The following is a 15,061-nucleotide window of genomic DNA, read 5'->3' on the forward strand; positions in this document are numbered from 1 at the left end:
GGTTGTTCTATCAAACATCATTTTTTTCATGCCTGTGAATGTTCTCATGTGTCATCGTTATCCCCAAAGCAATTTCAGTCAAAAGCAACTGGACTTGGTTATTTGTCTAGGAGGTCGTTTCACCTCTCATCCAAGAGGTTTCATCAGTTCATGTACGCATCTGGAGAATGACAGGAGCCTCCACATTGGGGTATACAGAAAACCCAATCATACAGATCAATATCTACTGTTTGACTCCCACCACCCCCTGGAACACAAGCTTGGAGTTATCAGAACACTGCAACACAGAGCGGATAACGTACCCACCAACTCACAGGCCCAAGGGGAAGAACACAAGCACCTTAGAGGTTCCCTCACAACTTATGGCTACCCCAGCTGGACCTTTGTGAAAAAAATGGCAGCTGTCTCTAGAAAGAAAACCAAAGTGGTTGAGAAAGAAAAAGAAAACAAGAGAAACAACATAGTCATTCCGTATGTGGCTGGGGTATCAGAGAAACTCAGGAGGATCTTCAACAAACACTGCATCCCTGTGTATTTCAAACCCAGTAACACACTCAGACAGAGACTAGTACATCCCAAGGACAGAACACCACACACCCACAAAAGCAATCTGGTCTATGCTGTCCAATGCAACGAGGAATGCAAGGATCTCTACATTGGAGAAACAAAACAACCACTGCATAAATGAATGGCCCAACACAGGAGAGCTAACTCCTCAGGCCTGGACTCCGCTGTCCACTTACATCTCAAGGAGAAAGCCCACTCCTTTGATGACAACAATGTCCACATCCTGGACAGAGAGGACAGATAGTTTGAAAGAGGAGTAAAAAAAAGCCATCAATGCAGAAGTAGAGAAACCATCGCTAAACAGAGGAGGAGGTCTGAGACACGACTTATCTCCAATTTACAATGCTGCCCTTTCATCCCTTCCCAGGAGATTCAATAATCTAACCTCAAAGAACAACCATTCACAAAAGGCCTCCTGTGACTCCAACGACTGTCGTTAAGACTCAATAGAGCACTAACAAAGTCCAAACCTACTTCCCACCAACGACTGTCACTCTAACAACGGTCGTTGGCACTTGGAGCACAAAGGGTTCCAGTGACATCATCGGCCTTGTGAAAGGTTAACTACCAGGATCTCCACACCAGTTAGGTGGACCAGTCCCAGCCTGGCCAGATGCGTACATGAACTGATGAAGCCTCTTGGATGAGAGGTGAAGCGTCTTTTGACTGAAATTGCTTTGGGGATAATTTTTTCATATTTAAAAAACATTTTCTAGCTTGGCAGATTTTTTTTTTTTTTTTTAGGAAAACAAGACTTTTTAGAGCTCAATAATAGACACAAACTTGATAATGTGAATTTTTTTTTCTTTTCTTCTTTTTTTTTTTTTTTACAGTGTAATCATTTCTTGTTGAAATGACTGCAGTAAAAATCATTGTGCACATTAACTACCTCAACTACTGGGCTAAACTGGGAATTGATCTAGTGCTAACAGTATTATCAATAAGTCAAGTGACAGAAATTTTAATTTAATTTCTTTGATAATCGATTGAGCATTTATGTAATTTATCAATCAAAAGACACTAAACATTTCAAAGTTCCAGCTTCTCAAATGAGAGTACTTGCGGCTTTTCTGTGTTTTATCACTGAAAACCAAATCTCTTTGGATTTTTGGGTGCAACAAAACATGTGAGACGCATTTTTCACAATTCACTTTATATCAAGCTATTCATTGATTCGTTAAAAAAAATCAGTAGATTTATATTTTTTTTTAAATCACCAGCTGCAGCTCAACAGTGAACAGTAGCATTTTCTGTACTTTTCCAGTGATTTTGCTAACATTTGAAACTTTTCACCACCTGGAAACTGTTGTCTGGTCTGATATGTAGCAAAGAAAACTGCTAATCCTTTTCAGTAATTAACCATAAATCGTTGGGACTACAGTTTTACAATTGACCAACAGGATCCATCCCAGAATTCACAACAAGCTTTCATTTCTGGACTGTCGAAGAATACACAACTACACTATGACCTCTACGTGATGTGCGTGTCTGTCTTCATGTTCAGTACAAACGTCAGTGTTGCAGTTGCTAAGTGATTGGCTGTATCTCTCTTTGAGCCTGGTAAGGAGTCGGAAATACAGTCTGTCAAGAACACCAGGTTCAATCTCGAACAAGTCTCCAAGCATAGTTTTTCTTTCCCCCGGTAACTCGTCCTACCAGGAATGTGGTCAGGGGGAAAAAGCCGATCCTGTTCTTTTCAGGTTAAACCACTTATCACGGTGCCAAGTCAGGAGGGAAACCACTCGGATGGATGGATGCATTGTATGGAGCTGGCAAAAGCCAAACAATCCGACTTCCAGCGGTAATACTACATGTCATTGTGTCAGGGGTGCAACAAAGGGCCTTGCATCAGACAGGAATGCATTCTGTGAGTGCCAAGCTGCTTAGCCCAGTGACCTGTTTTCCCGTTGGGTTCTTCTCAAGTGTTTTTAACCCTAAACAATTACCAAAAAGAACATAACAAGAAATGGACACTAAACATTGTTTTTCACATAGCACCATGCCATCGGTTACCAGTTCTTAACACTTAATTGCAGGGTATCACATTTCCAAAGGTTTTTTTTTTTTTTGTTCCATGAGAGTGCTGATATGCAATGACCGGAAAACAAACATCACTTATAAGAGAAATAAAAGCACAAATGAAGAAGAAGCACACAGTTGTGAGGCGAAGAGGAGGCAGGAGGATTGGCGGAGTTGAGGTATCTGTTCAGGTGACTCTTATTCCTGCAGGGTGACCACAGTGTGGCAGAGGGACGTCCAGTGCCTTTGCACATGTACTGTACATGTGAGGACTGGGGTGACAGAAGGCACATATTGCCGAGGCGGGGGGTGGGGTGACAGGGACAGGTGTTTGGTTTTTTTTTTGAGCAATGAACTCTCCTCCCTCCACTGTGGGGTATCTAAGCTTTTGTCCGCTTGCTGCCCCGGCTGATGAATCACAAAGAAAACACCCGGCTGCTTTCAACATTTTCACCAGCCAAGCAAATTCTGCATGACAGAAGAGGGACTCCAGGCTGGTTGGTCCCCAAATGAGTGCAACTTTTCATCATTTGACCACAGATCTGGAGGTTTGGAATAAATCAGGAGCCCCAGTTGATGGTTTTCCCACAGAGACAAAACTTTAAAGTCACTTTGATGTTGTCGATGTTTTTCTGGCCAACAAGACTTATGAGATGAGCAGGACCTCCATGTGATGATTGGTGCCTTTGACAGCAGCTAAAATCCACTGGATTTCAGAATAAAGGAGATGACACTAGGTGAGACCTGCCTCACGGTCCACCCCGTTTCAGAAACTCAGACTCTGGCTGAAACATGTTCCAGTGAGCGGGCCGGCGCAGGGGCAGGTGGCTCTACAGGTGACGGCGCAGAGGCAGGGGGAGGAGTTATTGCTTTAAGCTCGTTGCCCGGGCAACTTTGAGTGCTGACACCGCGGTTGAGGGTGCCTGGACACGGTGGCACATTAGCAGGTAGAGCGCTGGGGTCGGTCCGGGGGATGTTGACGGGGCAGGAGCGGGTGCGGGCGTGGCCCTTGTGGCCGCCCGGGTGGCACACAAGGCTCCCCACGGTGTCGACGGGCGACAGGTGGCGCTTGAGCCAGCGCTCCACCCGCTCCTCCTTGTACTTGATGGAGTACCAGGTGAGGAAGATGAAGAGGAAGCCAAAGAACTTGAGGCTGGCGGCGAGGCCGAAGTAGACGAAGCGAAGTGAAGTGACATCATACTCCCAGCAAGAGCCGTGGACGCCGCAGTCCTGCTGCCATAACATGCAGGTGGTGTCAATGACGGCGCCAAAGTAAATGGGTGTAGGGATGTAGGCTGAGGGAAAAAGGGAGGGGAGATGAGAGAGATGACATGACAGAAAAAGCAGGAGAGAAAAGTTGAGGGAGGATAAAGAAACAAAAGAAGGTAAATTATGAAAGGGAAGTCAAGGAAGAGAGTGAAAAGAAAAGTGAGGGAGGAAAATGGTAAAAAATACAGAAAGGCATGAAAATGTCAGAAGGGAAGTGAAGACAGATAAAAGGTGAAGGAGGGGAGAGCAAAAAAGACAAGAGATTACAGAAAAGTAAAAACGTGTGAGCACAGAAATTACAAAAAAATTACCACAAAATTTGACAGTCAAAGATAAATTTAAAAAAAGGATTGGTCAAAGAAGATAGGAAGTCCTGGCTGCAAAAATGCTGGATCATACAATTCCCATAATGCAAAGCATCTCTTATTTCCCCTCCATGCTGATTAATGCACATCCCTCTGTACAGCTGCGCTGATAGGGATTTTTAAAAGGCTCCTCAGGGCGCACTCACACTGTCCTTCCGCACCGCGCCCCGGGCTTTAGGGTACTTGTCCCCCCTCCCTCTCCCCCCGCGCCCCAGGCCCGTTTGTACTCACACTGCCTGGGCCTCGCGCAAATGCTTCTTGATGTCCATACGTCATCACGCCGTAACACGTCACACGCATTGATTGACGTCATCTTGATGCGTCGCTTTGTTTACAAATCTTTCCATAGACCTCGGAGTTATTGTGCGTCTTGTCCGACTGTTTTTTTAATATTTTCATCCGACCAAATCTGCAGTAAACACTCCACCTCCGCATCACACCAACGTGAACTTTCGCCGGCATTGTTGTTGTTGTTAAATGTCAACGCATGGTCCCTCCTTCTATTTTCTATGTCCGTGCTCGTGCACATGCGCACGCTCGTGCTCGTACATGTGCAAACGGGCTCCACAAAAGCCCACCTCTCTCAGACGTGCAGTGTGAGTGGACGGGTGCACTCACACTGCTCAAACGCACTAGGCTTAAGCTGAAAAACCGGTTTTGGCCCGGTGCGGAAGGACAGTGTGAGTGTGCCCTCAGATAACACTGCTGACATACTACAGTTTCATTTAGACCTTTTTCTAAAAACAAAACCAGTATATGCATCCACATAAACATGAAATCCAAATTCGGATTTGTCCTGCAGTTTTTCTACTCACCGAGAGTCCTGAGGAGAACAAACTGCATTCCCAGAGCGAACGGCCTCTCCTGCTCCGCTACAGACCTGTGACACACAACAACCAGACAGAAGGCTCAAGATTGAGGAACCTCCGAATAATAGAGGAGGATATGAACCAATTAAAACAACTGTTATTTGTTTTTTTGAATAACATGTTTTAAAGGGATAGTTGGGCTTTTTTGAAGTGGGGTTGTATGAGGTACTTGTCCATAGTCAGTGTGTTACCTGCTTTAGCACGTCACCAGTTTGGAGAAGCTGACAGAAGTATTGACACAGAAGCTTTCCACTTTTCTGCTGTATTAACTGCCATAACATATAAGTCATATTCACATTACTATAGATATTATTATAGTTAATGTTACGCTTTGGTTGCTTGCATCTCTTGGACAATTATATAAGTTTCTTTCAGGAGTAATTTTAAATAGAATTTTTCTATCCAAGATATGACATTTTGGCGAAGAGGTAAGAATTGTGTGGATGAGTTTATGAGGCTGTAAAATGTTTGCTGCTGAAGACCAGCTCATTTGGACAAGAATAGAGACCATGTTTAAATTCAGACCTCAACACCAATTTTAGGACAATATTCAAATGATAGAGGTTTTTTTTAAAGGTAAACTGTACTCAAAATACTGAAAAAAGGTTTAGAAGGTTGTACCTTAGGGTGACGATGATGGCGGAGGGCTGGGCGCAGGCAGTGATGAGTGTGACGATGAAGAGAAAGATGAGGAAGGGGATGAGGGTGCTGCAGGTGCGGTCGCACTTCCCCGACACGGCATAGCCATTCTCATTCAGGTAGGTCTTGACGATGACGAGCTGCAGCTGGTTGCCTCCCTGACCGCTGGACGGAGGCGTGATGACCTGCCGGCTCTGGACGCAGGCGCAGTCTGAGTAGTTACGGATCTGGAGGGTTGTTAAGGATATGGATGGAGTTTTAGGCCCTTTGACTTTGTCATCATCAAAAAGACACAAGAAATCATTTTTCAAAGTATATCAAACTTGTTTTCTCAGCTTTTCCAATTCAATTTTATTTATAGTGCCAAATCATAACAAAAGTTATCTCAGGACACTTTACAGAGTAGGTAAAGACAACAATTCCCCCGTAGAGTTAGTTCCACAGTTCTTAGACCAGCATAGAATCATTAGAAGCGTCATATTCTTTCACGTTTTAGAGTTTTGCCAGTGAAATTATTTATAAACTGTAAAATTGAACCGCTCTTACCCCAGTGCTGTCGTTGGCCACGCTGCTGCAGCCAGCCAGGCAGGGGTTAAAGTATGTGATGCCATCGGAGCCGCAGACTGGAGCGTACTCGTGAATTTTACAGCCACAGTTCACATTACAACCTCCGGTCAGATTCCTCTGGGTCATGGTGAGAGTTGGTCTGGAGACAGAAAATACACATCAGCTCTTTAAGATTGCATTTTAAAACTCCTTTTTCTCTCTCTTTTGTTACTCTATTTAAAGATTGCTAGCAGCAAAGTTTAAATAGGTATTTGGGATGCCACGGTGCATTTCTTTACGAAACATTACATCACAGAGCTAAAACTTAATTTGTGCGACTGTGAGCTGAAAGTAAAGATTCTACTTTGTAGAAACCTGATAAAACATTCACTTTCATCAGAGGTCAGTTTTGGACAATAGTTTTGCATGGGTCTTCTACTTGAGCAGCTGAGGTTCATGGGTATTTTGAGCCATCTGCCATGACCAACTGACAAAGTCGAAAGTGAAACCTGACGCTCAAAACGCTCAAAAACATAAAGCTACATGATGGTCAAATTATGTACTGTAGCATTGCATGTAATAGATGTTTATGCAAAAGATATTGAGAACTGAATCACATTGTTCTGTTTAATACTTGTCTGTGCAACCCATTTCAAAACTTGAAAATCAAAGTCATTGTATTGTTTAGTATTTAGTGACGTTTAGTAGACAATTTTGAATGAATAAAAATATCGCCAAGTAAGAGGAAAATAACTGGGGGTGTGTCCTCTGGTGCTGAAACCAAGCTGGGCTGAGAAAATGAGGGATGAAGAACAGGCATAAGAATGAACAGAGAGGGATGTGAATCAAGATGGAAGAATGAGAGACAAAGGATGTAAAGCACATGGATGAGAGACTAGAGGGTAAAAAGAAGATTAAAGAGATGAAAACAAAAGGATGATGAGAAAGGCAGACTGGAAGTAGAAAGAATGAGGGATGAGAGAGTGGGAAAAGAACAAAATATAATAAGTTCAACAGGCTATTAAAAGGAAAGAGCATTGCAGAAAGATAGGAAGGCAAGAAGGACAGAGAGAGAGGGAAATAAAATGACCAGAGGGAGAAACATGAGAGAAAAGGCAGTCAGCCAGAGATCGTCCTTTTTAAGCTGTCCTTGGACATTTTCCATCATTGCCATGTAATCACACTCAGGGACGCTCACTTTCTATCTGAACTCACTTCCTCCCTGTGATCGACCACAGACAAGGGGATAAAAACTACCACTGACTGTGTCACACCAGGAGTCGAGAGAGAGATAGGCCGAACTGCAGTGAGCAAACGGCTGTCTCTGATAGAAGTAACGCTTCCAAAGACCCTGTTCACTGCTGGGATTCATTTACAATGAGACCAAACAGCAGTGATACCAAAGGAAGGGATTACAACATGTTTAAGTTTAGACATCATAAATCTGTTATTAGTGGATGATTACTACGATGAAAGCTGCTTTTATGTATCCATTCCAAAAGTCAATTAAACAATAGCTGACGACAGGCCGTGGTATGTTGGGATTATAACACGGCTAAGGAAAGTTGTTCAGCCTGACGTGAAGCAGATCTTTTACAAAGATTCTTCTCTCACATACTATGAACTTTAATGTCAAACATTGTTTATAATAATTCGTATAGCTGAGCCAAGCAGCAGGCATTTCCAATAACAGAGAGCGTAGTTAGAAATAAGGATAACAAAACATTAAATATGCTGTAAAAAATCAGACTGACCAATCACTTTATAAATATGTTGTAAAAAGAAGACTTACCAATCACTTGACAAAACATGTTATGTTGATATTATTACACACAAAAAGAATAGATAAAAACTTTTGATAACTGTAAAAATATTCTCTGGTGTCAGATGTGAGGGTTTGCTTCTTTTCTCTGTCGTTTTCTCCCTTTTGTCTGTTAGTCAGTTAAAACAACATATTTGAAAACACCACCTGGAAAATATTGCTATTTTTTCTGTCATTTCTGTCATTTTATAGACTAAACAATTCATTAAAACAATTATACCAATAACTGTTGGTTGAAAATATTGATCAATTTCCAATAAATAAAAGATGGCTGGCTGATTGACAGTGACTAACTCTTACGGTCTCAAACTACTTCCATGTGCTGTGCTCTACTGTTTTGGGCAAAGGCAAAGCTTTTGTGTTGCAAGAATGTGAAATATTTGAACAGGCGATTTAATTGCCTCCCTGTGAATGCAAGGTAAGTGACGATCTAGGCCAGCAGACCAACGTCTGTCAGCAGAGTCACTAACATGGCGGCTTATTTACATTTAGCCCACGAATGTCTCCACAGACACACAGATTAGCATACTCAGCAAAAAAGACAACAAGTGCTTTCATTAGTGGGTCATATGATCAATCACCATTGTTTAAACTCACTATTTGATAGATAACTTAAAAGACAATTAACTAAATGGAAATCTTACGGAGTATAACTTTAAGTAGCAATGCAGCCTAAAATACACCAGCCCAATACAGCAATTACAGTGAAGGGTATATGGCAACCTTCACCATAGTAAGTAAATGCACATTAGTTTGTCATATAAAATTACAGTTATGATATTTAGGCCTAGTAATATATGTCTATATCATTTTGTCTTTTTTTTCAGTTTTATATAAAGCCCAGAATGTGCAATCTAACAAATAAAAGTTAAAAAAAAAAGGGAACTAGTAACTTGTTCATTTTAAGAGACCCGTCTTATTTTCTCTGTTGTATATAGTTTTGCACTTTAATAACCATCAATAGCCATCTCGCTCTGTTCCCTCGGAAACTCTGTTTAGTCTTCTTTACTTGGCGCAGTTCATCTTGTTGCTTCCTCCACTTCCGCACCATTGATTCGTTAATGTTAAACTCTCTCGCTGCTGCTCTATTCCTGTGTTCTACTGCGTGACTAATCGCCCTGAGTTTAAACTCCAGGAGCCATTTTGGAGTCTTTACACAAACACACAAAGGGAAATGAAACGGCACGCTTCGCGCAGTCATATATCTCAACATGCACCGCGCGTTACTTCTTCTACAGGGGAAAATAGAGTCGGCGGCTGCTTACCGTAGTTGCGAGACCTGTTGTGGCTCAATATTGGTCCATATATTAGGCGCACCGGATTATAAGGCGCACTGTCGGCTTTTCAGAAATTTGAAGGTTTTTAGGTGCGCCTTATAGTGCGGAAAATACGGTACTTAAATAATCGATGCAGCCCTACATTTAACACAAAGACTGGGCATCCCTAAAAATGTTATAAATCTGACCCAAAACACCAATACTTTATGAGTACTGGTAGCGCTACAATACTTTTTATAGTCTGAAGTGTTATTTAATACGTAATCTAAGAATACATAAACAAGACTAAGATGTCATATCAGAAGCCAGACACCCAGCCCTATTGACCCCCTCAGTTGAGGAAGATGTTTGATTGGGGTTTGAGGGAGGACATCCATGGATCAACAGAACAGGCTTAAACAGAGAATAAGGGCGTACTCACACTGTCCTTCTGGCCGGGGCCAAAACCGTTTTTTCAGCTAAAGCCTAGTACCTTCAAGCAGTGTGAGTGCACCCGTCCCGCGCATAACTGCGGCCAGCAGGCCGTCCACGGCCCGCTTGAAAGAGGTGGGCTTTAGCGGAGCCGTTTGCACATGTACGAGCACGAGCGTGCGCACGTGTACGAGCACGAGCCCTACGGCAGTAGCGTTATGTCCGCCTGTTCGGACATGTAAATAGAAGGACGGACCATGCGCGGACATTTAACAACAACAACAATGGCGGTGAAAGGTTCACGTTGATGTGATGCGGAGGTGGAGTGTTTACTGCAGATTTGGTCGGATGAAAATATTCAAAAACAGTCGACAAGACGCACAAAAACTCAGAGGTCTGTGGAAAGATTTGTAAACAAAGCCACACACGATCAATGCGTGTGACGTGTTACGGCGTGATGGCGTATGGACAGCAAGAAGCATTGGCCGGCCCTGGCAGTGTGAGTACAAATGGGGCTGGGGCGCGGGGGGAGAGGGAAGGGGGACAAGTACCCTAAAGCCCGGGTCGCGGTGCGGAAGGACAGTGTGAGTACGCCCTAAGACCAGAAAAGGAGAATGAGGGGGAGAAACAGACTATTCATGTGTTGAGGTGACCATAGAATGTCCACCAAGGCTGTCTCTTTCTCCAACTGGCCTCTCTTTCATAATTATGTTTTTCTCTGTGGGAGTTTTTTTTTTTTTTAACTCTTCCTCCGCAGTCTATCTGCTTATCTCCTCCTGTCTGCTTGTTCTCTCCTACCTTTAACTCTACCTTCCACAATAACATCACTGTGGAAACCACACACCACACACTCAACTTAAATTTTCAATTCATATTAGACACAAAACAGCTTTGAAACGGCAATGACTTCAGCAGTGATGCTTGATAACCCACCACTTCCCCAAATTTCACCCTGCCAGTTTCCCCTCCTCACCCGGTAGTGTAGGGGATGTTGATTCCTCCCAGGTTGATGCTCTCGCAGCCCACGATGAACAGTGTGGAGAAGCAGAGCAGGGAGACGCCGCTGCAGATCATAGCCAGCTTGGCCGACTCGCGAGCTCCCAGCTTCAGCTTCTTAATGATGTAGCCGCCCAGGACGATGCCCACGCCGGCACTGGGCACAATAATCACACCTGGGGGGGGGGAGTGAGATGTTCATTTTAGAAATTCTCTTTTTCATACACTGCTAGGTACACTAACATTTAGTCTTTACTAAAATAATCTAACAGCTAGTCTAGTACAATAAAACTGGAAAATGATGGTACAGAAAAAGGAGACAGATGTTTTGGATTTTATCAATTAATCAAATTACTTCTGTGTCATTCACACTGATGAACCAACAAAAACGTGCCCCAATGGGGCATTTTTAAGACGTAGGCAGCTGTCAGGAAACAAGCTCTGATAAAGCTACTGTACACTCACTGGCTGCCAAGCAACAAACAGCTGACCAACTATGTCTAGAGACTAACTGTTGAAGGGAATGCATGAATTCGCATGAAACATGAAAGATAGTGTTTCTTTTAAACTGCTAGATGTGTAAATAGGAAACTGTTTACTGTTAGCCATAGCTTATATGGTGATGGTTGTGCTTCTATCATCCAGTTTAGTTTTTTTCTGCATCTTTGTGGCAAAAAAGTTTTAGCTTGGTTTACCTAGTACTGCATTCACGCAGTATTGAAAGAATGGGGAGGACAGAAAAACTCTGTTATTATATTGTTCATCACTCTACCAGAGATTTTACAAGTCATGAGTTTACTTTCAAGCTCCACAAATTGAAATCAGCTACAAATCTGTGGCCTTCAACGTTCACTGTCTCTTCAATGACAAGACAAATCAGCAATCCCAACAAAGGCTTCCTTTTAGCTGCCTTACATTACCATGACAGCACACATTTTACGGTTGGTGGCCCCCAAAAGAAGTGGAGCCCCTAAGCCAGGTAGAGGTAGGTGTTACATAATGTTTTTCCTGTCCTGTGCAAATCAGTGTTTGCTGCCACTTTCAATCTAGCTGGAGTTTCAATGGAATTACTAATTCACTGTTGTGTCAAGCAATTTCCCTCTGAGTAAATTTTAGTTCTTGAAATTTTGGAAATGCAAATAACATATTTCTAAAATTAATCTTCAACTGATTCCAAACACTTTATCATACTTATTCAGCTGTGGGAATAGAACCACATACCCTGGCAGGTGGGTGCCGGTACCTCGCTCTACCCACTCAGCTACCATATCACAGCACTCCGCAGAGACAATGGATACAGAACTAGGGTCCTGTATGTGAGTCTGTAAGCAGGTTCCCAAGGAATATTTTGACCCACTAGATCAGGGGTGTCAAACTCAGGCCTGTGGGCCAAATTTGGCCCGCGTGTAATTATATTTGGCCCGCAAGCTCATATCACAGTTCTATGAGAGCTGGCCCGCAAGTATAAGGCACATACACGTCTACTTTTCTGTTCACAAACATGAGCATCCATGCTACCAGTCTCTGCAGACAAAGTTAATCCACCCCTCCCCAAAAACGGCCAAAAGAAAGATGGAAAACAGGAGCTTACAGCACCGGTGGGAGGCAGATTATCTTTATATATATTATTATATTATATATTATTTTATGAAGGTATAGAGCTGTTTCTCTCTTCGTAGCGTTGCAGCCATTTATGAGGCCTATCAATAAACCCTAAACCTAAACTAAATTACAAATAATTTAAAAGTCTTCTTCTTTGTCTTTCACATCCAATTCAATTTCTGTAGTGCAAAAACAGTCATTTGGTGTGTGTGTGTGTGTGTGTGTGTGTGTGTGTGTGGGGGGGGGGGGGTCAGATCTCTGGACTCCAGCCAGTCTGAGGTTTCTGATGGCTGGGGCTGGGGCTGAGGCTGAGGGAGTGAGAGAGTTCAGCAGTCTCACAGCCTGATGGTTGAAGCTGTTGGCGAGTCTGGCTGTGCGGGAGGGGAGGCTCCTGTACCTCCTACCAGAGGGCAGGAGGTTGAACAGGTTGTGTGAGGGGTGATTTGCATCACTCACAATTGTGAGTGCCTTGCGGGTGAGGCGGGTTGTGTAGATGTCCTGAAGGGAGGGGAGGGTTTCCCCTATGATTTTTCCAGCTGCATTTGCTATGCGCTGGAGTGACTTTTTGTTGTAGTCAGTCCACCCCACACAGTAATGCAGCTGGTGAGAATGCTCTCAATTGTGCCCCTGTAGAATGTTATCATGATGGGTGGAGGGGCCCCTGCCCGCTTGAGTTTCCGCAAGAAGTAGAGGCGCTGCTGTGCTTTCTTGGCCAGTGCTGTGGTGTTGGTGGTCCAGGAGAGGTCCTCGCTGATGTGCACCCCCAGGAATTGGGTGCTGCTCACCCTCTCTACAGCAGCACCGTCGATGGTCAGTGGGGGGTGTTGGGTCTGACCTCTCTGGAAGCTGACAACAACCTCCTTTGTCTTGCTGACATTCAGCAGGAGGTTGTTGCTTTTGCACCATGAGGTCAGGAGGTCTACCTCTCTCCTGTATTGCGTCTCATCTCCCTTGGTGATGAGCCCCACAAGAGTTGTGTCATCTGCAAACTTCACCAGGTGGTTTGAGCTGTAGGTTGGTTCAAAGTTATGTGTCAGCAGTGTGAAGAGCAGAGGACTGAGCACGCAGCCTTGTGGGGCCCCTGTGCTCAGAGTGATTCTGCTGGAGGTGTTTGTGGCCTCTGGCTGAGGAAGTCCAGTAGCCAGTTGCAGAGGGAGGTGTTGAGGCCCAGCTTGTCGAGTTTGCAGATGAGTTGTTGTGGTATTATGGTATTGAATGCTGAACTTAAGTCTATGAACAGCATTCTCACATATGAGTCTTTCTTGTCCAGGTGAGTGAGGGCTGGGTGGAGGGCAGAGCAGATTGCATCCTCTGTGGATCTTTTAGCTCTGTATGCAAACTGGAAGGGGTCCAGGTTGGGGGGTAGGATGGATTTGATGTGTGCCATGACTAGCCGTTCAAAGCACTTCATGATGATTGGTGACAATGCTACCGGGCGGTAGTCATTGAAGCAGGATGGAGATGGTTTCTTTGGCACAGGTATGATGGTGGCGGTCTTGAAGCATGATGGGACAGTGGCTTGCCTCAGGGAGGTGTTGACGATGTCTGTGAACACATCTTTCAGCTCCTCTGCACAGTCTCTCAGCACCCTTCCAGGGATGTTGTCTGGACCCGCTGCTTTCCTGGTGTTGATGGTGGAAAGTGTTCTTTTCACACTGGATGCGGACAGGCACAGAATCTGGTCGTGCAGAGGGGGTTGGGTCTTCTGTGGGCGTGTATTGTTTTGTTCTTCAAAGCGTGCAAAGAAGCTGTTCAGGTTGTTGAGCAGAGTGATGTTGCTCTCGCAGCTCTGTGGCGTGGGCTTATAATCCGTGATAGACTGGATCCCCTGCCATAGGCTCCTTGCATCTTTGCTGTCGCTGAAGTGGCGGGTTATCCTGTGTGTGTGGTCCAGTTTTGCTTTCCTGATGCCTCGTGACAGGTTAGCTCTTGCGGTCTTCAGGCCAGGTTCGTCTCCTGCCTTGGAAGCCTTGTCTCTGGCTCTTAGCAGTCGGTGGACATCTCCTGTCAGCCATGGCTTCTGGTTAGCCCGTGTGACGATGCTCTTTGTGTGGGTCACATCATCAATGCATTTGGTGATATAGGAGGTCACTGTATCGGTGTATTCTTCGATGTCTGTGTGGTTGTTGTAGGTAGCTGCCTGTTTGAATATGTCCTAGTTTGTGCATTCAAAGCAGCCCATTAGCATTTCTGATGCAGCTTCACACCACACTCTCACCTGCTTTGGAACTGCTTTGGTGACTTTGACTCTCTGTCTGTATGCTGGCATTAGCATAACAGTGATGTGGTCAGAGAGGCCGATGTGGGGGAGGGGGGTGGCTTTGTATGCACCTTTGTGAGAAGTGTAAACAACGTCCAAGGTGTTATCTCCTCTTGTTGGGACGTGAACATGCTGATGAAATTTCGGCAGAACAGACTTCAGGTTCGCGTGGTTGAAATCTCCAGCGAGGATGACGAAACCATCTGGGTGTGCTGTCTGTTGTTCGCTGATGGCCTGATACAGCTCGTTCAGCGCCGCCTTCCTATCACTGTTGTTGTTAGTTGGGGGTATATAAACAGCGACCAGCAGAATCGCTGTTATCTCCCTTGGCAGATAGAACGGCTGGCACTTCACGATCCTATCGTGCTCCTGTTCCGTACTCTGAATTTCTATCTGAATTCTCAGAGTTTCTGTCAAGC

At 44.4% G+C, this 15,061-nt stretch overlaps 1 protein-coding gene across 1 annotated transcript in view; it reads right to left on the reverse strand.

Moving 5' to 3' along the window:
- Positions 1 to 2,868: 2,868 nt before the first annotated feature.
- Positions 2,869 to 15,061, reverse strand: part of LOC310957275 (solute carrier organic anion transporter family member 5A1-like) — a gene marked incomplete at its 5' end in the record, with an annotated part of 48,813 nt that continues 36,620 nt past the window's right edge. Inside the window, 5 exons of the mRNA XM_083927770.1 lie at positions 2,869 to 3,881; positions 5,036 to 5,100; positions 5,711 to 5,955; positions 6,275 to 6,434; positions 10,758 to 10,956. Coding sequence (XP_083783896.1) covers positions 3,361 to 3,881; positions 5,036 to 5,100; positions 5,711 to 5,955; positions 6,275 to 6,434; positions 10,758 to 10,956 — 1,190 coding nt within the window. The 3' untranslated portion in view covers positions 2,869 to 3,360. The remainder of the gene's footprint in view (positions 3,882 to 5,035; positions 5,101 to 5,710; positions 5,956 to 6,274; positions 6,435 to 10,757; positions 10,957 to 15,061) is intronic.

Source organism: Echiichthys vipera, assembly GCF_963691815.1.
Source record: "Echiichthys vipera genome assembly, chromosome: 15".
NCBI classification, from domain to species: domain Eukaryota; kingdom Metazoa; phylum Chordata; class Actinopteri; order Perciformes; family Trachinidae; genus Echiichthys; species Echiichthys vipera.